This window comes from Orycteropus afer, unplaced genomic scaffold (assembly GCF_000298275.1).
Source record: "Orycteropus afer afer isolate SDZICR_OR568_19922 unplaced genomic scaffold, OryAfe1.0 scaffold00052, whole genome shotgun sequence".
Classification (NCBI taxonomy): domain Eukaryota; kingdom Metazoa; phylum Chordata; class Mammalia; order Tubulidentata; family Orycteropodidae; genus Orycteropus; species Orycteropus afer.
Genome location: NW_006921639.1, coordinates 14,107,309 through 14,132,852, shown reverse-complemented (window position 1 = coordinate 14,132,852; position 25,544 = coordinate 14,107,309). Strand labels below are relative to the sequence as shown.

The following is a 25,544-nucleotide window of genomic DNA, read 5'->3' as shown; positions in this document are numbered from 1 at the left end:
CACACAAAAAAAGTGAGACAATTTTAAAAATGCATGAAGTGAAAATATAGTGTTCTAGGCATAGTGCCTAAGGCACTGGACTGCTAACCAGAAGGCTGGTGGTTCGAACCCACCAGCCATTCCTCGGAAGGAAGATGGGGCAATCTACTTACTTCCTTCCTCGGAAACCCAAGGAGGGGTTGCTATGAGTCTGAGTCGGGTCCAACTCGATGGCACATAACAACATCTTGGCAGGATATAGCCAAGATATGTATCTTTCTGCTCAAACTGAACTCACTGCCATTGAGTTGACATTGAGTTGATTCTGACTCATAGTGACTCCCATTGGGTTTCCAAAGGCTGTCAATCTTTATGGAAGTAGAATACCTCATCTTCCTTCCATGGAGCAGTTGTTGGGTTTGAACCATCAACCTTCTCATTTCATTAGCAGGCACATGCTTGTATTCTGAGTGTTCTTAAGTTTGCTATTGAGTGATGGCACTGTTCTATAAAAGATGAATTCTTCCTAGAGTAAGGGACCAAATCTGTTGCGTCAGTTCTGACTTATTTATGGGAACCCCACTTGTTACAAATAGAACTGGTCTCTAGTGTTTTCTTGGCTGTAACCTTTATGAAAGCAAGCAAATTACCAGGCCCTTCATCCACAGTGCCACAGGGGGTTTGAACTGTTGACCTTCTGCATCCTGTACTGGGGATGGGCAACTGGAGTGGAGGCAGACACTCACCTCTTTGTGCACTGACTAGGGGTGCTGAGGTGGGCATCTCTCAGCCGGTAAATCCCAAAACAAAGCATATTATAGGTTTTCAGAGCTTTGCAGAACAGATCACCATAACAACCGCCATCCTGGGAGACAATAAAAGAACAATCATTTTTATTTGCCTGAAAGTAGAGATGGGGGGGGGGCTAATGGGGGGTGTCGTTGTATAGGAAAGCTTGTTGCTTGTAAGTTGGAGGACAGTGGCTGGAAAAGTGGTTAACAGCCTTCCCCCGATATTGGCAATTTTAGGGGTCAGGTGAGAATGGAGTTTTCCTTTTTCCTCTGTCATCTCTCCAAGCTTTCTACCTGTAGCATTGAGAGTTCTGATGAGTGATGAGACTGCATATACTTCCAATGAGGGTGCAAAGCTTGAAGGTCACAGAGGTGTATGTGAAGCTGAGGAGCAACCAGCTCTGCAAAATGGTGACTATGTTTGTTTAGCCCCAGCTCAGCTGTCTCCTGATGGTGTTGTCAAAACTGCCCAAGTGATAATTAACATCATATCTGGTGGGGTCTTTTCTCCTTGCAGGATTTTGACAGACTCTCCCAGGTAAGGACTGTGTGAAAAGCACAATTTACAGACCTCATAGGTAACCATGGTGGAAAAGAAAGTGTTTCCCTGGGAGCTGGAGGTCTGTGGGCTGAATAGCTGGAATTCACAGCTCTAATCACTTCACAACCACCCCACCTTCCAAGGGTTTGGGGCCCAATGTGGACCATGAAAACAAATTCATTCACTTAGAAACACTGGCTTCGTGCCAGGTGGCTTCACATAGGCATTATTAGAGGAAGAAGACTTATTTCCTGGGCAAAAAAAAAAGGGGGTTCTTATAACTAGCATTTCCATATATTTCCATATAGGAACTATATGCATGATTCCAAATGGGGCTAAACCTTACCATGGTGTAAAGTCTTTATCCTTTCAAAGTGTATTATAAAAAGAGAGGCGAGGATTGAGGATAGAAGCTGTCTTTTGAACTGCTCAGTCTGACCTAGGTCCCTGCCCATAACCAAATGCAAAATGCAGCAAGTCAACATCACTGTTGCAGAGGAAATGGGGAGAAGCTGATCCTTGCTTTATTAACTCCTTTTCCACTATTTGGGCTTCCTTCTTGATGTTGATGTAACTGGGTTTTTGGCTCCACCTCTTAAACACATCCACTAGACTGGGACTATGGTTCAAAACTACATACATCTTCCAAATCTTCCAAAGAAACATGTTGGTGCTTCTCACCCAGAGGGAACTGTGTGTCTCTTCTATAGGTGACTGGGGTCAGCCTCAGAAAATTATTGCTTTGGTTCACCAATGGGGTTCTGCAGCAAGTACATGATTACATGTAGTTTTCTGAAAAATACCACTGCCTAAGACATGCCAAGATATCTGAATGCTGGGGACAAGGGCTGAGCTTCAGTGGTTTTTAAAAGTTCCCCACGTGTTAGGCCAGGAATGGATACTCCTGTACTCCTGAGGTGAACCTGACTCAAGGCATCCATATGTGTGTCAGAGTAGAGCTGTGCTCCACAGGATTTTTGCAAGTAGAGTCCTGGCCCACTCTCTGAAGGAACGCTTGAGTACCCTTATCTGTGCTAAAACCTGTAGAAATGGGTCTCAGTCTTGGTTGTACCTGTTACAGCCTACTTCATGGTGGAAGGTATCAGAGGAGTGGAATTCTTGCCCATAGGCTCTGAAGCCAGAGAGTGTGAATTTTTCATCATCTTCAGCATGCCTAGTGATGGGATCTCTTATAATTTTAAAGACAAATGCCCAACTTGCTGCCATCTGACATGAAGCTGATTTGGATCAAGCTTTCTCCAGTCAGTGGGCTCAGGTGACCCTGGGCCATGAACTTACCCCTAAGTCAGCAAAGGGACCGTCCAGCAGGGCTAACTGGGCCACACGGCAGCGGTCCCTGTTGGCCAGTGTCTGGGGGGTACTATAGCCCCCTCGAAGGGCATTCTCCTCAGCAATCAGAGCCTCGAGCTCTGGTGTGGCTCCTCCAGTCACTAGGGTCCGTATCAGGGTAAGGATATTGTCATTGAAATATGTCTGGGGAAAGAGGGGGGAAAAAAAAAGTGTTTCAGTTGGCATCCAAATTAAAACGTTTCTTGGTCTCTTCTGTTTAAAGTTCTGGCCTGTCTCTTCAAATAATTTTATGTGGGAAGTGAAAACACAGCAGCCTCCAATTATTCCATTCTTTTCTCTCCTATTTGGCTCTAGGCTCTACCATGAGAGCTTTACCTTTTACTGCACCCACAGCAATAACACACACTATGGGCAGTAGCCTCATGTACCCCCAGTCAGCAGAAAATGACCAAAACTGTATGTTTGCTTTGGCAAAGTTCACAGCTCGGCAGAGGTCATTGCCTGCACACGAACCCTCTGTTCACAGCTCGGCACAGAGAGTGAGTCAAATGGCTCAAGTGTGTTGGCCAGTCAGCTGGGTGGGATGTACACAGCCGCAGCATGATGGCTTCTCCAGCCAGGGCTATTTCTAGGGGGAAAAAAAAAGTGATTTGTTCCCACATTAGAGATTAGAGAAAGTTTGGTTTGTAGAGCAGGGAAGAAAACCTCCACATCAACACAACAGGTACCAAGTCTTTGAAGTTGAAGTTGTCAGCAATAGGTAACAAAAACATTGCTATAGTGCTTTCATGAAAATAATGCAGGGGGTTGTACAGTATGTAAAAATGTATAAACATGTGTTATTGGCCTAAAGTATCAATTTGGAGAATTTGTATTAAAGGATTTAAGTTGTTAAACCAAAACCAAACTCAATGCCATCAAGTCAGACCCGACTCATAGAGGCCCCTCCTCACATTTCCAAGGCAGTAGTAGATCGCCCTCGCCCAAATTGCCCAACCTTCCTTCTGAGCAGCGACTGGTGGGTTTGAATGGCCAGCCTTCCAAGTGCCTTAGGCATTTGACTAGTAAGCAGAAGGTTGGCCGTTCAAACCCACCAGTCACTGCTCAGAAGGAAGGTCGGGCAATCTACTTCTGTAGTGATAGTGCCTCGGAAACGCAAGGAGGGGTCAGTATGAGTTGGAAATGACTTGATGGCAGTGAGTTTGGTTTTTTTGAGTTGAATTGTGAAGATAAAGTATTAGATTGAAGTCAGAGAAACCATTACAAACACAAAGGAGGACAGGTGGAGGTGGTGCCGAGAAAAACTTCACATGGCATTAAAGAGACAGGGTAGACAGAGTGGGAGGATTACACAAGATAAGCTAAAACTGTGTGGAAAAGTCTGACTACCCATAGCTTAAGCAGCCACAGAGTGAGAAGAAGGTATAAGTAAAAGGGAAGAACCAACTGAACTCATTGCTGTTTCAGTCCATTCCAACTTAGCTTGGCATAAAGTGGGGCTGCCTCATCTTTCTCCAGCAGGGCAGCTGGTGGGTTTGAGCCACTGGGCTGTGCCCCAACAAACCACTCTAAACAAACTCACAGGCTGCAGCTATCCCTTCCCATGCCAGTTTCCTTTCACCCATGCAGGTGCATGTTCTTGTTCTGGGGGATGAGCAGATTCTGCTATAACTGCCTGCTCCTGAGGCCCATGACTGATTAGAAAAGTCGCTCCTTCTCAATTATTATCTTCCCCTTCCACTGGGAGGAAGACATTATCTCTCTAATAGCCAGAATCTTCTATACCAACCATCTCATACAACAGAGGAGTAAACCAATATTACTGCACCACACGATCAATGACAGATAACACCTGCTTAGCTTGTCCAAACTAAAGCATTCTCTCTCTAAGGAACAACACGTTAATAGAACTACCTGGTAAGGAATTCAAAAGATAGATAGATGACCTTCCATAAGCTCAAGGAAACCATGAACTGAAGCAAGGAGAAGACAATTTCCTTGAGGAACTCAGGAAAATCATACAAGGACAAAAGAATAGACTAGATTTGACTGAAGAACAGATTTGCCAGCTAGAAGAAGAAAAATTCCTTGACATCAGCTTACATGAGGAAAGATCTGAACAAGAGAAGGCAAAAAAGAAAAATATTGTCAACTTATGAAAAGCTATCCATCCAAGAAGCTCCTCAAACCCCATATAGGACAGACCCCAAGACATATCAAACAATCTGGAGAATAGCTCAGGAAAAATGAAATGTTACAGAAAAAGGGCAACCAATAAGACTAAGCTCTGATTTTGCAGCAGAAACCATGCAGGCAATGGGATGGAAAATATAGACAAACCCTTGAAGAGAAAGAATTACCAACCAGCCTGTCTCTCTAATAGTCCAAGACAAACAAATTAAGGGGATTTGTAGAAAAACAGCCTAAGCCTACAATAAATGCTAAACACAGTGCCACCCAAAACTCAACCCAGGAAAGAACTATACAGAGGAGTCAATCTGTGAAGGACAACAAAATGAACACAGCAGCAATATAGTCATACCTAGTAGTACACTGAATGTCAATGGACTAAATGCACAGGGTAAGAGTGGCAATATTAATTTCTGATACAATGGACTTTGCAGTGAAAACCAGCATAAGAGAAAAAGAATTGATGTTAAAAGGGTCAACTGACCAAGAGGACATTATCATAATACATATAGCAAACATTAACTCACCACTTTTTATGACAGAACACACCACACATCCTTTTCCAGTGCACAGGTATCATTCTCCAGAATGAAAAAAAAAAAAAAAATCACTACAAAGTATCTTCTCAGATCATAATGCTGTAAAGTCAAATAAGTCAAATACATGGAAACTGTGAATAATACACTGCTTAAGAACCACTGGGTAAAAGGGAAATAAATTGTGAAATAAAACAATTCCTAGCATAGTGCTGAAGGCACTTGACTGCTAACCAGAAGGAAGGTGGAAGGTGGGGCAATCTACTTCCGTAGTGATACTGCCTCAGAAACCCAAGGAGGGGTCGCTATGAGTCGGGGCCAACCAAGAATGGAAACACAACATACTTTTTTTGGGAACACAGCAAAAGCAGTACTCAAAGGTCAATTTACAGTAATACACACATCACAAAGGACCCAAAATCAACACCTTTAACGATTGAAAAAAGATCAGAAAAGACTAATAACAATCAACAAACCACTGGCAAATTTAATGAAGGAAAAGAAAGAGAAGATGTAATAACAATACTAGGAAGAACTGTACTCCTACAAATTAAAAAACCTAGAAGAACTTGAGCAAGGTCATAGGAAAGCTCCCTACAATGAAATTGGAGGACATTAGGTAGGAGGACGTCATTTAGTCATCAATCACAGAAGGACAAACATTGTATCAGTCTGTTATGGTAAAAAGTCAAGGAAACGTTGACATGTGGAAGGAAATTTTATTGGTTACTTGGTTACCAGGGGTGAGAATACTGTTTAATATACATGCCCAAAGCCACTACCATCGAATTGACTCCAACTCAGAGTGACCCTGGTTGGGTTTCCAGGGGTGGTATCACTAAGAAGTAGATTGCCCCATCTTCCTGGTGGATTTGAACTGCCAACCTTCTGGTTAGCAGGCAAATGCCTTAAGCACTGCGCCACTAGAGCTCCTTACACATGACTGAGTAGGGTTTATACCACATGTGTGCAAGGAACAATCAACGTAGTCCATCCCATAAAACAAAAGTACATGGGATCATATCAATTGATGGAGAAAAGGTATTTGATAAAATCCAACACACTTTCCTGTTCAAAACTCTCAACAAAATAGGGATAGAGGGATTTTTGTCAAAAGACATATATACAAAACCAATAGCCAACATTATTCTGAATATTCTGAATAGACTCAAAGAATTCCCCTTGTGAACAGGAACTAGAAGGTGATGTCCTCTATCATCACTACTTGTATTCAACAATACATTAGAAGTCTTAGCCAGGGCAAGAAAGGGAAATCCAACTGGCAAAGAAGTAAAGCTGTCCCTACTTGCATATGATATGATCACATTATAATAATATAGATAGAAAACTTGAGAGACTCAACAAGAAAGCTACTGGAACTAATTGAGAGATCCAGCAAAGTGGCAGGATACAAGAAAATCAATTGAATTTCTCTACATCAACAAAGAGATCTGAAAAGGAAAATATCATTTCCAATACTTACCAGGGACAGAAAAGACCTATGCAAACAAAACTATAAGAGATCTACATGATGAATGGAAGAACATGTCACACTTATGGATAGGAAGACTGAGTATTGCAAAAATGTCACTACTACCCAAAGCAAACTATACATTCCATTTAATGCAATCTTTAAAGACACAGAAAAAACAGGAAGAGAAAGAGACCTCAGATAAGCAAAGTATAATTGAAGAAAAAAAAAAAAAAAAGTCAGTCAGTCTCACAATCCCTGATCTCAAAGCCACCTGGTATTGCTACAATGATAGACAAGTGAAACAGATCTGAGCATCCAGAAATAGATTCATCCATCTATGGACAGCTGATCTTTGACAAAGGACTAGGACTGAAACCCATTTAATGGGAAGAAGTAGTTTAACAACAAATGGTGCTGGCAAAATTGGATGTCCATTTGCAGAAAAAATGAAACCAGATCCATACCACACACAAAAACTAACCAGATGGATCAAAAACACCTAAAAAGTACAACAAAGTTCATCAAAGATAAAATAGGGGCAAACCATATCAGGGGCCCTATTTTATGACACATAGGCTCTCAAGGCTAATCCAAAATGTACAAGCATCAGAAGAGAAAGTAGACTGGGAATTAGATTTTTATGTGGCTAAAGACTTCTCCAAAAGACCAAAAACAAAACCTATAGCTAGGTAAAAAATACTTGGCTATGATATATCCAACCAGGTCCTTATGTCTAAGATTCCTAAGGTTTATAGAAATCTTCAACAGCAAAAACACAATCCAATTACAGCCAGAAGACATGAACAGACAGTTCAAGATAGAAAATAAGGCTGGTGGGAATGTACCACGAAGTAAAATGGTATGGCACATTCTTAAAAATCTGGAAATAGAAATATCATTTGAACTAATAGAATATATCTGCGAGAGGTGAAATTCAGAACATGCATAGATAGAGGCACACCCAAGTTCACTGTAGCAAAGAGATGGAAACAATCTAGTTGCCCATCAACAGAGGAACAGATAACCAAACTCACTGCTAGGGGGTCATATCCGACTCATAGCGATCCCAGGGTGTAAGACAAATAATGTATGAATCCATTATTATAAAAAGTCAATGAAAGATTTATGCAAAGGGAAGGAAACTTACTTACATTGTGGGTTACCAGCTAAAGGGAGGGGATAGAAGATTTCTGACTAGTTAAGAGTCATGGGTTGACTTGGATGAAAGAAAGGCAATATAGCAAAAGTGTGTGACCAGTACAATAATAATAGGGAAAAGGAGGGCCCAGAGAAGTGCCTAAAAACTATAGACAACAGAGGCAAATACTAATACTTCATCGTCAATAACAACAAACACTAGTCTATGGGTGGATGTGTAGAAAGGTGAGAAGATAAGTAGGTGAAGGGCAACAAACCCATGACCACAGATTTTGGCTGATGATACTCCTACATGCATATTTCCATATACATTACAGAACTAATATAGGATAAGGTTGGGGTAGCTTCTTAACCTCAAGACAGTACCTAAAAATATTGTTCTACTTTGCTGAATAGCAACCAGGGTGTTAATAGCAGCCATCTAAAATGTAACTATTGTTCTCTCAAAAAAGGACTCAAACTTCTCTCCAAGTTTTTCTGAAGTAAATACTTTCCCTATAGCCAGAATTGGCTTGATGACAACTAAACAACTAAAACAACAGTCATATAACTCATGATTAGAAGCTGGCTGGACACCCCTCCTCAGTCTTGCATATTAGATTTACATGAACATGAGTGCTGAGCACAGAACTTTGACATAAGCCTTTGTGCACTAAAGAAAGAAAGAGACAACTCCTCAATAATAGTAAGATAATTTAACATACCACTTTTGCTGAAAGACAGAACAACTAGTAAGAAACTCTACAAGATACAGAAGATCTAAGATCTAAACAACATAACCAACCAATGTGACCTCACTGATGCAAACAGAACACTCCAGCCAATGACAGGGCAATATACATTCCACATTCTTTTCCAGTACACTTGAAACATTTATCCTGAATAGACCGTATGACAGGCCACAAAGCAAGCCTCCATAAATTTTAAATCATCAAAATACTACAAAGTAACTTCCCAAGTTACAATGCTATAAAGTTAAAATCAACAGGAAGATCAAGGAAAAATAGTAAAATACATGGAAACTGAATACTGCTTAAAAACTACTGGCTAATAGAAAAATAAAAAAGAAATTAAAATATTCCTTGAATCAAATAGGAATGAAAACACAACATATTAAAATCATTGGAACACAGAGAAAACAATGCTCTGAGGACAATACCAACAAGTAGTAAAAAGAAAGCAAAAAAAAAAAAAAACCACCCAAAGTCACCAGAAGAAAGGAAATAATAAAGACTCAACAGAAATAAATGAAACAGAAAATCATTAGAATCAACAAGACTAGAAGTTGGTTCTTTGAACCTATTAATGAAATTGACAAACCACTGGCAAACTTAACAAAGGAAAAGAAGGAGAAGGTAAATAAAAAATGACATAAGTAAGAAATGAAATAGATGATGTCATAACAGAACCAACTAAAATACGAAAGGTAATAACAGAATACTATGAAGAACTGTATTTTATCAAATTTCAAAACCTAGAAGAAATGGAAACATTTATAAAAACACACTAGCTACTTAAACTAACACCATCTGAGGTAAGAAATTTGAGCAGATGCATCACAAAAGAAAATTCTACTTTCAGAGAAGAGTGAATTCTATTCAAGCTGTTTTAGAACATAGAAAATGATGGATACTTCCAAATTCATTCTATGAAGTAAGCATAACCCTGATGACAAAATCAGGCAAAGACACCATGAAAGAAGAAAATTATAGACCAATATCTCTCGTGAACATAGACACTAACACAAATCCCACCAAATAGAATCTAACAACATATCAAAAAAAAATAATACATCTAACTAAGTAGGATTCATACCAGGTGTGTAAGGATGGTTCAACATTAATCTACCACATAAACAAAACAAAGGAAAGGAATCACAGAATCACACAGTCTTATCAGTTGGTGTAGAAAAGGCATATGACGAAATCCAACGTCCATCCTTGATAAAAACGATGCAGTGGTGCAACCACTCTGAAAACAGTATGGTGCTTCCTTAAAAAATTGGAACTAGAAATAACATACGATCCAGCAATCCCATAACTAGGTATATATCCTAGAGAAATAAGAGGCAAAACACCTCCTAACATGGATGAACCTAGAGGACAGTATGCTAAGGGAAATTAGTCAATCACAAAAGGATGAATATTGTAATAGACCAGTAGTATAAAAAGTCAAGAAAAAGTTTACTAACAGAAAAAAATTCTGAAGTTGAACAAGGGTGGGAGGTTAAGGGAGGGTGACTTACTAACTAGAGGGTAGACACACATGAACTTGGGTGAAGGGAAAGACAATATATATTAACAGGAAGGTCAGCACAAAATGATCAAGGCCAAGGAAGACACTGGGTGGAAGAGAGGGGTTAAAGGCAACAAAGGCAAATACTATTACATACACAATCCTGCAATAATAGTAATAACAATAATCTGTAAGTGGATACATAAGTAGACATGCTAGTTGAAGAACAGGAGTGGGAAGGTGAATAAAACTACACCCACAAATATATATATGGGTTTGACAGAGGGTATTTCTACATAGGTATTTATATGTGCTGCAAGAATATCTGTGGATATAGTAGAGCAGACAGGGGGCAAAGCTATAATAACTTCTTAGCCATAACCAAATACCTTGAGGGAATGAGTCACTGGGCATAGGGGCTCAAGACCATAGTTTATGGGTACATCAAGTTGACTTGTCATAACATTGTCCAGAAAGACAGGGATTTACATCCTACTTTGAGTAATGAATGGACCATTGTCCAGCTTATGAATGGTGTCTAAGTACAACTATTGCTCTCTCCCTGTCAGAAGAGTGAAGAAAATCAAAGACATAGGGAAACAAATTACTTCAAAGGAGTAATGGACCATACAAACGCCTCCATGACCTTAAAACCAGAAGAACTAGATGGTACCTGGTTACCACTATGGACTGCTCTAAAAGGGATCACAATAGGTGGTCCTAGATAGAATGGGAGGAAAATGTGGAACAAAACTCAAAATAATTAGAAAGACCAGGCCTATTGGTCTGATAGAGAGAGACTGATGGAACCCCCAGACTATGGCCTTTGACACCCTTAAAGCCTGAATTCATCCTCGTGGCTCATCTTGTAGCCAAACAATGGATAGGCCTAAAAGGTAAACAATTCTTTAAAACCACCAACCATATGAGGTCAACAGGGTACCATTTGTCAGGAATAAAGCTCAGAATGCAAGAAGGGATAAGAAAGAAGGATGAATGGAAATCATAAACACATGGAGGAAGTGAGAAGAGAGCTGTTACATGGTGGGGACTGCAATTAATGTCACAAAACAAAATGTGCATGAATTGTTGACTGGAAAATCAATTTGCTCTTTCAACCCAAATCACAATTAAAAATGAAGAAATAAAAATCAACTGAATATGAATAAGAAATACATAATTACTTTTTCATGGTAATTACAGGCATCAAATTAGGAATAAAAAAGGAACTTCCTCAACTTCATAAACAGCATCTATGAAAAAAACCACAGCTAACAACATACGTAATGGTGGAACGCTAAACACTTTGTCCACTAGATTCTTGCCCCCTAAAATCAGTAATAAAGAAAGGATACCATTTTCACCACTTCTGCTTAACATCAGTCAGTACAATTAGGCAAGAAAATTAAATAAAAAGCAACCTGATGGGAAAGGAAAAGCAAAATTATTAGCAGATGACATGATCTTATACATGGAAAATTCTTTAAAAATCCACTAAAAAGCTCTTAGAACTAATAAACTAATTCATAAGAGTTTCAGAATCCTTAATCAATATACAAAAATTGTATTTCTAAACCTTGAAATGAACAATCTGAAAATAAGAAAATCATTCCATCTATAATAACCTTAAAAAATTTATTCAAAATAAATGTAAACAAGGAGGTAAAAGACTTACATATTAAAAGCTGCAACAATGCAAGAGAAATTAAAGTAGACCCAAATAAATGGAAAGACATCCCATGTTTATGGATTGGAATACTTAACATGAAATATCCCTCCAAAGCAGTCTACAGACTCAATGCAATCCCTGTCAAAATATCTATGACCTTTTTTGCAGGAATAGAAAAGCTGATCCTAACTTCATATGAAATTTCAAGGGATGCCGAATAACCAAACAATTATGAAAAAGAAGAACAGAAGATTTAGGACTAAGTTTCCTCAATTTCAAAACTAACTACAAAGCTACAGTAATCAAGAGTGTGGTATTGGCATAGGAATACACTGACCAATGTAATAGAACTAAGAGTCCAGAGATAAACACAAACATTTATGGTAAATTAGCCTTCAACAAGAGTGCCAAAATCATTTAATAGGGGAAAGGATACTCTCACAGATTTTGCTAGGACAACTGGACATCCAAAAACAAAACAATGACGTTGGATTCCTACTCACTTAATATGTAAAACTTAAAATGAATCAAAATATAAGAGCTGAAACCATAAAACTCTTACAAGAAGAGGTTAAAACTTCATGACCTACAATGAATTTTTAGATATGACACCAAAAGCATGAGTGACAATAACAAGAACAAAATAGTTTCATTGAGCTTCATCAAAATTAAAATTATGTGTATCAAATTCCGTAGTGATACCGCCTCAGAAACCCAAGGAGGGGTTGCTATGAGTCAGGTTCGACTCAACGGCACCTAACAACAAACAACAACATATGAAATTTATTTAAAAAACTCAATAATAAAAAGGCAAATAATCCAATTTAAAATAGATCTGAATAGACAATTCTCCAAAAAAGATAGACAAATGGCCAATAAGCACATGAAAAGATGTTGAACATCAACATCATCAGGCCTCAAGGCAATGCAAATTCACAATGAGCTACCACTTCATACCCACAAGGATAGCTAGAATTTAAATGTCATAAAAAAATCCAAGCATTGGCCAAGGATGTAAAGCCAAAAGAACCTTCATGCAGTTCTGGTAGAAATGTGAAATAGTACAGTCACTTTAGAAATCCATCTCAAACAATTAAACACGGAGTTATCACATGACCCAGGAATTCTACTTCTGGATACATACCGGAGAGAAGTGAAAGTGTACATTCACACAAAATCTCATACACATGTTTTGTAGTAGTATTATTCACAAGAGCCAAAAGGTGGAAACAACCCAAATGTCCATCATCTAGTAAATGGATAAAGAAATTGATACATTCATACAATGGGATATTATTCTGCCCTAAAAGGAATACAATATTGATGATTTGCTACATTGTAGATGAACCTTGAAACATTGTGCTAAGTGAAAGAAGTCAGTCACAAAATACACATATGACTCCATTTATATAAATGTCCAGAATAAACAAATCTACAGAGACAGTAAGAAGATTAGGCCTATAGGCAGGGAGCAGGTAGCACTGAGAGACGGAGGGAGTAAAGCTAAACGACACGGGGTTTCCTTTCAAGGTGATGAAATGTTCTAAAAGTGACTGTGCTGTTGCTTGGCACTACCTGTAAATATATTAAAACAATCAAATTATATACATTTAATAGGTGTATTTTATGGTACATAAATTACATCTCATTAAAGTTATGTTTTTAAAAGAAATTGTTAAAAGTTAACTAAACACTAGTGGCCAGATTTATATCTGCTAAGAAGCACTAAAATGCAGAATCGAAAATAGCAGAGGAAAAAAATCAGTGATCTAAGCATTTATTGATTTCCCTTATTGAAAAAATACTCAAAAATAAGTATCAATTTCCTTAAAGATAATTTTAAATTAAAAAAAAAAATTTAGAAATGAACAAAATTGTTTTAAAAAATGCTCGTGGAAAGCCTTAAAACCAGTAAAGTATGGTATTTAAAAGATCTGTTGTGTATATTACAAGCTTTAATGTAAAATGGCAAAATACTTAGATTGAACAAGAATGAAAATACAACATACCAAGACCTACGAGTTGTAGCCAATAAATGCCTAGATTAAAAGAACAAAAAGATCCCAAATCAATAGCTCAGTTCTACAACTTAAGGAATTAGAACAGGAAGAAAAAACTAAGCCCAAAACTACCAAGAGAGAGGAAATAATCAAAATCAGAGCAGAAATTATGAAGAACAGGAAAACAATAAAAAGAATCAATGAAAAACAGAAGTTGGGTTCTTACAAAGATCAACAAAATCAAAAACCCTTTGGCTAAAAAAGAGAGAGAAGTTGCAGATCTCTACAATTAGAAATGAAACTGGGGACATTACAACTGACCCTACACAAATGAAAACAACTTTAAGAGAATACTATGCCAACAAATTAGACAACTTAGAGGAAATGGACACATAAACACATGAGCTCCCTACACAGACTGAAGAAGAAATAGTGAATCTCAAAAGACCCATAATAAGTGAAGAGATTAAGTAAGTAATCAAAAACCTCCAACAAAGAAAAGTCCTGGACCAAATGGCTTTACTAGGGGGTTCTACCAAACTTTTATAGACATGACTCCAATCCTACATAAACTTTTCCAAAAAATAGATGTACAAATACTCAGCAAAATATTAGCAGTCTGAACCCAAAAACATATTTCAAGGGTTATACAACATAATCAAAGGGTACTCAGGAATGCAAGGGTGATTCAACATTAGAAAATCAATGTAACAGTTAACAAAGGAAAAGAACCACACAATCATCTCAATCAATTCAGAAAAGGCATTTGACAAAATTCAACACCTTTTAATGATAAAAACACTCACCATGATAGGAATAGAAAGGAAAGTTCTCAATATAATAAAGAGTATTTATGAAAAACCCAAAGCTAATATCCTACCTAGGAGCTCTGGTAGCATTGTGCCTCAAGGCACTTGACTGCTAACCAGAAGGCTGGCGGTTCAAACCCACCAGCCACTCCTCAGAAGGAAGATGGGGCAATCTACTTCTATAGTGATACTGCCTCAGAAACCCAAGGAGGGGTCACTATGAGTTGGGTATGACTCAACGGCACATAACAACAACAACATCATACCTTATGGAGAAAGAGCTAAGATCAGGAAAAAGACAGGGATGGCCACTCTCACCACTACTGTTCAACATCATTGTGTAAGCTGTAGCCAGAGCAAATGGCTGGTGGTGGTGGTGGTGTGTGTGTGTGTGGTGTCCAAATTGGGAAAAAGGAAGTAAAACTATCCTTTTTCACAGAATACAAAATCTTAAACATAGAAAATCCCAAAGAACACACAAGAAAGCTATTAAAACAAATAAATGAATTTAGCAAAGTGATAGTGTATAAAATCAACATGCAAAAATCAGCAGAGTTTCTATACATCTGCAATGAGCAAGTAGAAAGGAAATTAAAGAATTATTACCATTTTCAACAGCATCTAAAAGAATAAAGTACCCAGGAGTAAATTTAACCAGACTTGTTACATAGAAAAGACTTGTTCACAGGAAACTCTAAAACATTACTAAAAAATAAACAAATAAAGATGTAAATAAAAGGGAGAACATTCAGTGTTTGTGGATTTCAATGCTTAATATAGTTCAGATGTCAATACTACCTAAAACAATCTATAAATTCAAAGCAACCCTTATCAAAATCCCAATAGCCTTCTTTATGGAAACAGAAAAGCCAATCCTCAAATGTATATGGAAGGACAAATAGCTAAAGCAATCTTGAAAAAGAATAAGAAAGTAGGAGGACTCACTCTTCTACGTGTCAAAATGTACTACAAAGCCATATAATTTACAAAGCTTGGTACAGGTATACTAAAAGACATAAAGAGCAATGGAATAGTAACGAGAATCCAGAAATAAATCCATACATCTATGGTCAACTGATTTTTTATAAAGGTGCTAAGTCCATTCAATAGGGAATGAAGAGTCTTCTAAGTAAATTGATCTGGGAAAACTCAATTTTCACATGCAGAAGAATGAATCAGGATCCATGCCTCACATCATACACAAAAACCATTTCAAAACAGATCAAGTTCCAAAATATGAAAATGAAAGCCATAAAATTCTTAGAAGAAAATATAGGGGCATGGCTGTGTGACCTAGTTTTTAAAGATGGATGATCAGACTCTTCTGAATATGGCTTGAATTTCTGGCAGTCCCTGTTGATGTACTGCTTCAACCATTTTAAAATTATTTTCAGCAAAGATTTATTTTCATGTGATATTAATGATATTTTCAAAATTTCCACATTCTGTTGGATCACCTTTCTTTGGAATGGGTACAAATATGGATCTTTTCTAGTTGGTTGGCGAGGTAGCCATCTAAGTGAGGGACCCCAGGATTGCATGTTTGTGGACACAACTCAATGAGTGTTCCATCAAATCCCGAAGCCTTGTTTTTCACCAGTTCCTTCAATGCAGCTTGGACTTAGCCACTAGAGTGATACAATCAAAACGACAATGAAATACAACCTTACCCTCATTAGAATGGCAATGATTTAAGAAACAAACAAACAGAAAATAATGGTGATAAAGTTGTGGAGAAATTGGAGCCCTCACCCATTGCTGATGGGAATGTAACATGGTGCACCAGTCTCAGGTTAAAACAGTGTGCTTTTCTTGAAAAAGCTTAACATAGAATCACCATATGACTCAGCAATCCCAATCTGAGGAATATAGTCAAAAGAAGTGAAAGCAGGAACATAAAAAGAAATCTGTACCCCAATGTCACTGCAGCACTTTTCACAATAGCTAAAATGTCCATCAACAGAAGAATGAGTAAATCAATTGTGGCATATATACACACAATGAAATGCTACTTAGCTGTAAAGAGAAATAAAGTTCTGATGCATGCCACATGGAAGAACCTTGAAAACAACATGCTGAGTACAATAAGTCAGTTGCTGAGGACAAATATTGCATGATACCATTTACATGAAATAAACAAATATACAGAGACCAAAGATGGTTAGTGATTATTGGAGGTAGGGTACAGAGAGTTCTTGATCATAAGACATTAAGTTGATGTTAATGGTGGTGGAATGATTTGAACAAAAATAGTAAGAACAGCTGCACAATGTCAAGAATATTATAAAAGTCACTGAACTATGCATGTAGAACTTGTTGATGGGCATATGTTTGTTATGTACATCTTGACCACAGTTTTTAAAAATCAGCCAAACAAACAAACAAAGAATGCAAATGTCAGAATTCTTGGTGGTGGGGGGGAAGTAAACGATGTAAAATTAATTATCTATTTGTATATTGACATTAAAATAATTTTTAAAGTCATAGAAGTAAGGTAGAGGAGAGGAGAATCTCTATCCTCTATCAAGTACGTGAAGACTGCCTGATCTTATGTTGTTGTTATGTGCCATTGAGTCAGACCCGCCTCATAGCGACCCCTCCTTGGGTTTCCGAGGCAGTAGCTCTACAGAAGTAGATTGCCCCCACCTTCCTTCCGAGGAGTGGCTGGTGGGTTTGAACTGCCAGTCCTCTGGTTAGCAGTCATAAGCCTGATCTTACAGAGGGAAAAATAAAGAGCTATCAAGTATTTCTAGATAGTAACATTTAGAAAAATAAAATTTCAAGTATATTTCTAGAATGACTCTACCAGTGACCATGAACCACAATTAAAAATAGAATGAATACTCTACAAATCACTAGTGAAAATAAGTAAAGAAAATGTAGTCCACCTACAAAAATATGGATAACAAAAGATATCATTATTATTTAAAATAAAAAAAACCCTCACTGACATCGAGTTGATTCCGACTCATAGAGACCTCCTTTGGGTTTCTGAAGTGGTAAATCTTTACAGAAGTAGATTGCTCAGTCTTCCTTCTGTAGAGTGGCTGGTGGGTTTGAACCACCAATCTTCTGGTTAGAAGTCAAATGCCTTAGGCACTATGCCATCAGAGCTCCTTACAATTATTATAGAAGCATGTACAAAACATAGTGTAAGAATATAACATTGAGATATAATAAGTAAAGGAGAAGGCAATATGCAGGAAGGGGGCAGTCAGCAAAAAATGAGACAAAGAAGGCACTGGAAGGAGTACAAGAGTGAAAACAAACAGGCAAATAGTATAATATATACATTTCTGCAATAACAGTAATAATAATCTGAGTGGATACATACATAGACACATAAGCTGAACAGCTGAGGGAAGGAGAATGGGACTATATTTATGAATATATATAGGTTTTACAGAAGCTATTTCTATATATGCCTTTATATGTGCTGCAAATATATCCACAAATATAGAAAAGCATACAGGGGATAAAGTTATGAAAACTTCTCAGCCATAAACAAAAAGCTTAAGGGAATGAGTTGCTGGGCCAAAGGGCTCAGATCATAATCTTGGGAAATATCAAGGTGAATTGGCCCAACATAATCCACAAAGAAAATATTCTACTTTCTACTTTGATGAATACTAACTGGGGTCTTAAAAGCGTATGAGTGGCATCCAAGGTGCAACTATTAATCTCTCCCCATCCAGAGTAAAGAAGGGTGAAGAAAATCAATGACACATGAAAACAATTAGTCCATCAATGACACAAGGAAACAATTAGTCCAAACCATGAAAGTCTCCGTTTCTACAGCTCTGAGACCAGAAGAATTAGATAGTGCCTGGCTATCACTACTGACTTCTCAGAAAGGAAACACAATAAAAGTCCTGGATAGAGTAGCAGAAAAATGTGGAAATGAATTCAAAATCATAAAAAAAGATATTTATTAGTTCGATAGAGATTGGTCACATTCCAGAGACTATGGTCCTTAGTCACACTTCAGGACTGGAATTGCACACACCCTTGTGGCTTAATTTTTAGCCAAACAATATACAGGGTTACAAGGTGAACAATAACACCAGGGAGGCGCAAACTCTTTAGAACATTCAACCATCTGAGATCAAAAGGGCAGCATTTGCAAAAACAAAACAAAACAAAAAAGATATAATATGTAACTAAATATGAGTTAAGTGAATCTATAAAATGTACAAGATTCTCAAACTTCTTAAAAACACCAAAATTAAAATCCAAACTAAACTCTGATAGCTTTACAAGAGACCAATGGGTGGGGGGAGAGGCATAATAAATCATATTTCAAGGGAAATTTGAAAAATATTATACTACACAAATAAGCTCTGCATATTAACATTTATAATGAAGATATAACTTTCGATAACTTTGAACTATAAAAAACAAAAATAACTAATAATAACAGTCAAATGAATGTGGATTGAGAGTGATGTGTGAGAAGTCCCCACCATCACTTTGTTTCTGTCTTTAACAACCCAAATAAGACCAAAAAATTTAGATAGCTGAGGATTAAATATGGTTAACTGAGTAGTTTTTGTCCTAAACTTGGTAACATAGCTTCTAAACAATCATTACAAAAAAATGACCAATGACCAAAAGGATGAAATCTCAGTACTTACGTTGTTGTTGTTGTTGTTATGTGCTGTCGAGTCAGACCCGGCTCATAGCGACCCCTCCTTGCGTTTCTGAGGTGGTATCACTATGGAAGTAGACTGACCAACCTTCCTTCCAAGGAGTGGCTGGTGGGTTTGAACCGCCAGCCTTCCAGTTAGCAGTCAAGTGCCATAGGCACTACGCTACCAGAGCTCTTCTCGATACTTAAAGTATAAGCTGTAAGTATACATTTTTTTAAAAAAATTAAATACAATGAAGCAGAAGAAAATGTATCACAGAGATAGCTTACGACGGTGGCTTAGTCAGACACACCATGCCATCCCCCTACACAAAGACCCAAGAAAGCACATGAAACGGATACAGATGACAATCCTGGAACCTTGAGCATCAAAGGAAAGGATAAAGAACTAGATTGAACACCAACTGGAAAGAGAAACTGAATGAAAACAGTGAACAAGGAGAATTATGGATTGGAGGTACCCTACCAACTGACCTGGAGCAATGTGGCCATCATGAGACAGAGCAAGCAGTGAACCTGAGTGAAGAACACAGGAAGGCAGTTTCATGGAAATCCTGACAGAAGACAGAGAAACTGTGTAGACAAACCAGAGTGAAGTATGGTGAGCAGATTATAAACTGGATCTAAATAAGGCAGCAGAGAGAGTTCCAGGGATCTTGGTGACCACAAAGAATGAAGGGATCCAGGAACTAGAGACAGGGTTACTCAGTAGCAGAGTTACTCAGTAGCAGAGGTTTCTGACCATTAGATAATTAACGAAGAAAGCCTAAGAGTTATCTGGTATGTCATCTAGATGAATAATCAACACATAATAGGAAGTCCACAAGAGGAGGAGGAATAAAAGTATAAAGAAATTTTATAAAGAAATATTGGCAGAAACCTTTCCAAATATAAAAGATGAAATGATTACCATCCAAGATGCCCAATAAACCCCTTACGGGATACACCCCAAAAGTAATTCACCAAGATATATCACAAAACTTTCCAAAAACCAAACAAAATCTGAAAGCAGCTCATAAGAAATGAGATATCACTTACAAAGGAGCATCAGTAAGATTAAATGCTAATTTGTCAGAAACTGTACAAGCAAAAAGTCAATGAGATGATGTGGCAGTTAATGTTATGTGTCACATTGGCTGGGCTGTGGGTTTGAGTGGTTAGGAAGCAGTTATTTCCCATGATGAGATTTTAATCAACTCCATGGTGGAATCTGCTATAAGATGTTAAACAGTGGAAAGGGAGCTGCTTTGGGGGTGTGGCCTGCTTCCAGTATATATGGAAAAGCTTTGGGAAAGGTCTCTAGCATTTTGGCACATTTTGGATCCTGCATTTGGCTGGGTCTTCGTCTTCAGTTCCTTAACATAAACCAGCTGTTTGCTGTGTTGTCTGCTGCTCTTGAGATTGTTCCTAGACTTGAACCAGTGGGCTGATGTATTGCCTTCTGATCTTGGGACTGTGCCATTTTACCTGTCAACCTTGGGATTGTCAGCCTCAGCAGCCCGTAGCTTCGTGGGTCAGAAAGAAGCCTATAGCTCCAGTGGGCCAGGAACTAGAGGCAGAGCTGAAGCCCATGGTTGAGAGGTCTTCACCCAGGCCCTAGAGCTGGTACTCTGAACTCAGACTTCTAGCCTCCTAAACTGTAAGAGAATTCCTGTTTGTTTTAAGCAATCCACTATGGCATTTCTGTCATAGCAGCACTAGAGAACCAAGACACATGACTTATATAAAATCATGAAAGAAAAGATTTTCCAACTGTGAATCATACCTCCAGCAAAATCATCTTTCAACAATGATGGCAAAATTAAGACGTTCCTGATAAGAAATTAAGGGGATTTGTAAATAAATAAAAAAAGACTAACCTTATAAGAAATATTAAAGGTAATTCTTTGGATAAAGAACCAATGACATAAGATAACAATTTGAGGTAAAGACACACACCAGCATCACCCAGACACCAACCCAGATAAAGATTTCACAAATGTAGAATAAAGCTAGAAAACTGGCCGCAGGGAATCAGAAGTGTTAAGCAGTAAAGGATGACAACTTAAAAACAAAAAGGTGGAATCAAAGGTACAGTTAAGAGAAAGTCTGTGCAATCGATTTCATTGACAATTGCTTTAATTTTAAGAAGATAAAGGTAAACTTCAGGGTGATCAAAAAGAAAATTAATAAATCTGTTCACCAAAATATAGAGGAAGAACATACAAAAGACTAGTAGATACAAAAACAGCAACAAAGATTGACAGGAAAAGAAAATCTAGATCCAAAAAGAACTCAGGACAGAAAACTAAGTGGAAAAAAGTAACCATTAACACCACAAAAAAATGTATAACAAAATGACAGGAATGAATTCATATCTATCATTAATCACACTGGATATAAATGGATTAAATGCACCACTCAAAAGAGAGAATGGAAGAATGGATTTAAACTAAAAAAATTGACCCATCAATATGCTGCATACCAGAGACACACCTTAGACACAAAGACATAACTAAATTAAAACTCAAAGATTTTATATGAAGGAAAAAATATATATTAAGCAAATAGTAACCGAGAGAGCAGGAGCAGCAATAATTTCAGATAAACTACACTTTAAATCAAAATCCAATATAAGATACAAAGAAAGGCATTATATAAAGATTAAAGGGCCAATTAATGAAGAGATAATAATAAGTATTTATGCACCCAGTGGCAGAACTCCAAAATACAGAACTGAGAAGAAAAGAAGACAGTTCTACGATAATAGTAGTAGACTTTAGCATACCACTTTCAATGAACTGAAAATCCAGAAAGACACTCAATAAAGATACAGATGAACTAAATACATAATCAATCTCATAGTTGTATACAGAACATATGATCCAACAGCAGCACAGTACACATTCTCCTATGCACATGGATCATTCTCCAGAATAGACCATATTCTAGGCCACAAAGCAACTCTCAATTACTTCAAAAACATCAACATAAAATGAAGCATCTTCTATGACCATAACATTATAAAATAGAAATTAATAACAGAGCAAGGAAAAAAAAATTAAATACAGAGAGACTGAATAGCATCCTATTTAAAAATTATTGGGCCATATTGTCAGGTGCATTGAGTTGGTTCTGAATCATTGTGACCCTATATACAATAGAGTGAAACACTGCCCAGTCCTGGGTCATTGTTGTCATATTTGAGCACATTATTGAAATCACTGTGTCAATCCACCTCATTGAGGGTCTTCCAATTTTTCACTAACCATCTACTTTTCCAAGCCTTATGTCCTTCAGGGACTGGTCCCTCCTGACAACATGCCCAAAATACATGAGACACAGTCTCACCATCCTTGCTTCTAAGGAGCATTCTGGTTGTACATCTTCCAGGACAGATTTCTTCATTATTCTGGCAGTCCGTAGTATATTTAATATTCGTTCCCAACACTATAACTCAAATGCATCAATTCTTCTTCAGTCTTCCTTATTCATTCTACAACTTTCATATGCATATAAGGTAATTAAATATACCATGGCTTGGGTCAGGTCCATCTTAGTCCTCAGAGTGACATCTTTACTTTTTAAGACTTTAAAGATATCTTTTGCAGCAGATTTGCCCAATGCAATATGTTGTTTGATTTGACTGCTGCTTCCCTGGGCATTGATTGTGGATCCAATTAAATAGCAATTCTTGACATCTCAATCTTTTCTCCATTTATCATGATGTTGCTTATTAGTCAAACTGTGAGGGTTTTTGTTTTCTTTATGTAAAGGGATAATCCATACTGAAGGCTATAGTCTCCAGTCTTCTTCAGTAAGTGCTTCAAGTCCTCTTTCCCTTTCATCTACAAATCACAAGTTGTTAATTAATCTTTCTCCAATCCTGATGCCCATGTTCTTCTTCATATAGTTCAGCTTCTCAGATTATTTGCTCAGCATACAGATTGAATAAGTAATGAAAGGATACAACCTTGACACACTTTCCTGATCTTAAACCACACAGTAGTCCTTTGTTCTGTTTGAACGACTGCCTCTTATCTTTGTACAGGTTCCTCATGAGCACAATTAAGTGTTCTAGAATTCCCATCTTTTGTGATGTTATCCATAATTTGTTATGATCCACACAGTCAAATGCCTTTGCACAGAAAATAAAATACTGGTCAACATTTTTCTGGTACTCTTTGCTTTCAGCCAAGATCCATCTGACACAAGCAATAATAGCCCTTGGTCCATGTCCTCTTCTGAATCTGGCTTGACGTTCTGTTGACAGTTCCCTGATGTTGTACTGCGACAACCATTTTTTGAATTATTTTCAGCAAAAATTTACTTTCATGTGATATTAATGATGATGTTCAATAATTTCCACATTCTGTTGAATCACCTTCCAGTTGGTTAGCCAGGCGGTTATCTTCCAAATTTCTTGATATAGATGAATGAGCGCTTGCAGTGCTACATACATTTGTTGAAACATCTCAAATGTTATTCCATAAATTACTGGAGCCTTGCTTTTGGTCATTGCCTTCAGTGTAGCTTGGACTTTTTCTTTTATACCATTAGTTCTTGATCATATGCTACCTCCTGAAATGGCTGAACATCAACCAATTCTTTTTGGTATAGTGGTGCTGTGTATTCCTTCCACTGTTCCTTGATGTTTCCTGTGTCATTCAATATCTTGCACACAGAATTCTTCAATATTGCATCTTGAGGCTTGAACTTGTTCTTCAGTTCTTTCAACTTCAGAAATGCTGAGCATGTTCTTGTCTTTTGGTTTTCTAACTCCAAGTCTTTGCACATTTCATTATTATACTTTATCTTCTCAATCTGCCTTTTGAAATCTTCTCTTCAGGTCTTCTATGTGATCATGTCTTCCATTTGCTTTAGCTACTCCACATTCCAGAGCAAGTTTCAGAGTCTTCTGGCATCCATTTTGATCCTTTCCTTCTTAATGACATTTTGCTGTCTTCATGTATGATATCCTTGATGTCATCCCACCACTTGTCTGGTCAGCCATTAGTATTCATTGCATCTAATTTATTCTTGAGATGGTCTCCAAATTCAGGTGGGATATATTCTAGGTCAGACTTTGGTTTTCATGGATTTATTTTAATTTTCTTTAGCTTCAACTTGACCTTATATTTGAGCAACTGATGGTCTTTTCTGCTCAGCCCTTGGCCTTGTTCTGATTGATGATATTGAGCTTCTCCATTATGTCTGTTCACAGATGTAGTCATGAACCTATATATTCCATCTGGTGAGGTCCATATGTATGATTACTATCTATGTTGTTGAAAAATGGTATTTGCAATGTAAAAGTCCTTGGTCTTGCAAAATTCTATCATGCCATCTCTGGTATCTTTTCTATCACCAAGGCCATATTTTCTAACTACTGATCCTTCTTATTTCCAACTTTTGCATTCCAATCATCAGTAATTATCAATGCATCTTGAATGTATGCTTGATCAATTTCATACTGCAGAAGTTGGTAAAAATCTTCAATTTCTTCATCTTTGGCATTAGTAATTGGTGTGTAATTTTGAATATTTGTATGAACTGGTCTTCCTTGTAGGTGTATAGCTGTTACCTTAGTCCTTTTGATGAATAATATGACACCATTCCTCTTCAGTTTTTAATTTCTAACATAGTGAACTATATGACTTCCAATTCAAAATGGCCAATACAAATCCATATCAGCTCATTAATGCCAAGGATGTGATCTTTAGGTGTTCCATTTCATTTTTGATGACTTCAAATTTTCCTAGATTTATACTTTGTACTTCTGTGTGCCAGTTATTAATGAATGTTTGCAGTTGTTTCTTTCCATTTTGAGCTGTGCCCCATCAGCAAATGAAGGTCCTGAAAACTTTTTCTATCCATGCCATTAAGGTCACTTCTACTCTGTGGAGGCAACTCTTTCCTAGTCATATTTTCAGTGCCTTCCTATCTGAGGGGCTCATCTTCTGGCACTATATCAAACAATGTCTTCACTGGCCAATTTTTTTAGATGTAGATTTCCAGATCCTTCTTCCTAGTCCGTTGTAGCCAAGAAGCTCCACTGAAACCTGTCTACCATAGGTGACCAAGCTGGTATTTGAAATACTGGTGGCATAGCTTCCAGTATCCAGCAACATATAATCCACTACAGTAAATAAAACTGACAGACGAGTGGTGGATGTGTCACAGAAGAAATTTTGAATGAAATTTAAAATATTCTTAGAATTGAA

General features: G+C 37.5%; 1 protein-coding gene across 1 annotated transcript in view; it reads right to left on the bottom strand.

The window, feature by feature from the left end:
- Nucleotides 1–25,544, bottom strand: part of KCNMA1 (potassium calcium-activated channel subfamily M alpha 1) — a 1,147,148-nt gene that overhangs the window by 11,123 nt on the left and 1,110,481 nt on the right. The window contains exons 25-26 of the mRNA XM_007938677.2: nt 2,611–2,805; nt 726–844 (exon numbers count right to left, since the gene is read on the bottom strand). Of these exons, the coding sequence (XP_007936868.1) occupies nt 726–844; nt 2,611–2,805 (314 nt within the window). The remainder of the gene's footprint in view (nt 1–725; nt 845–2,610; nt 2,806–25,544) is intronic.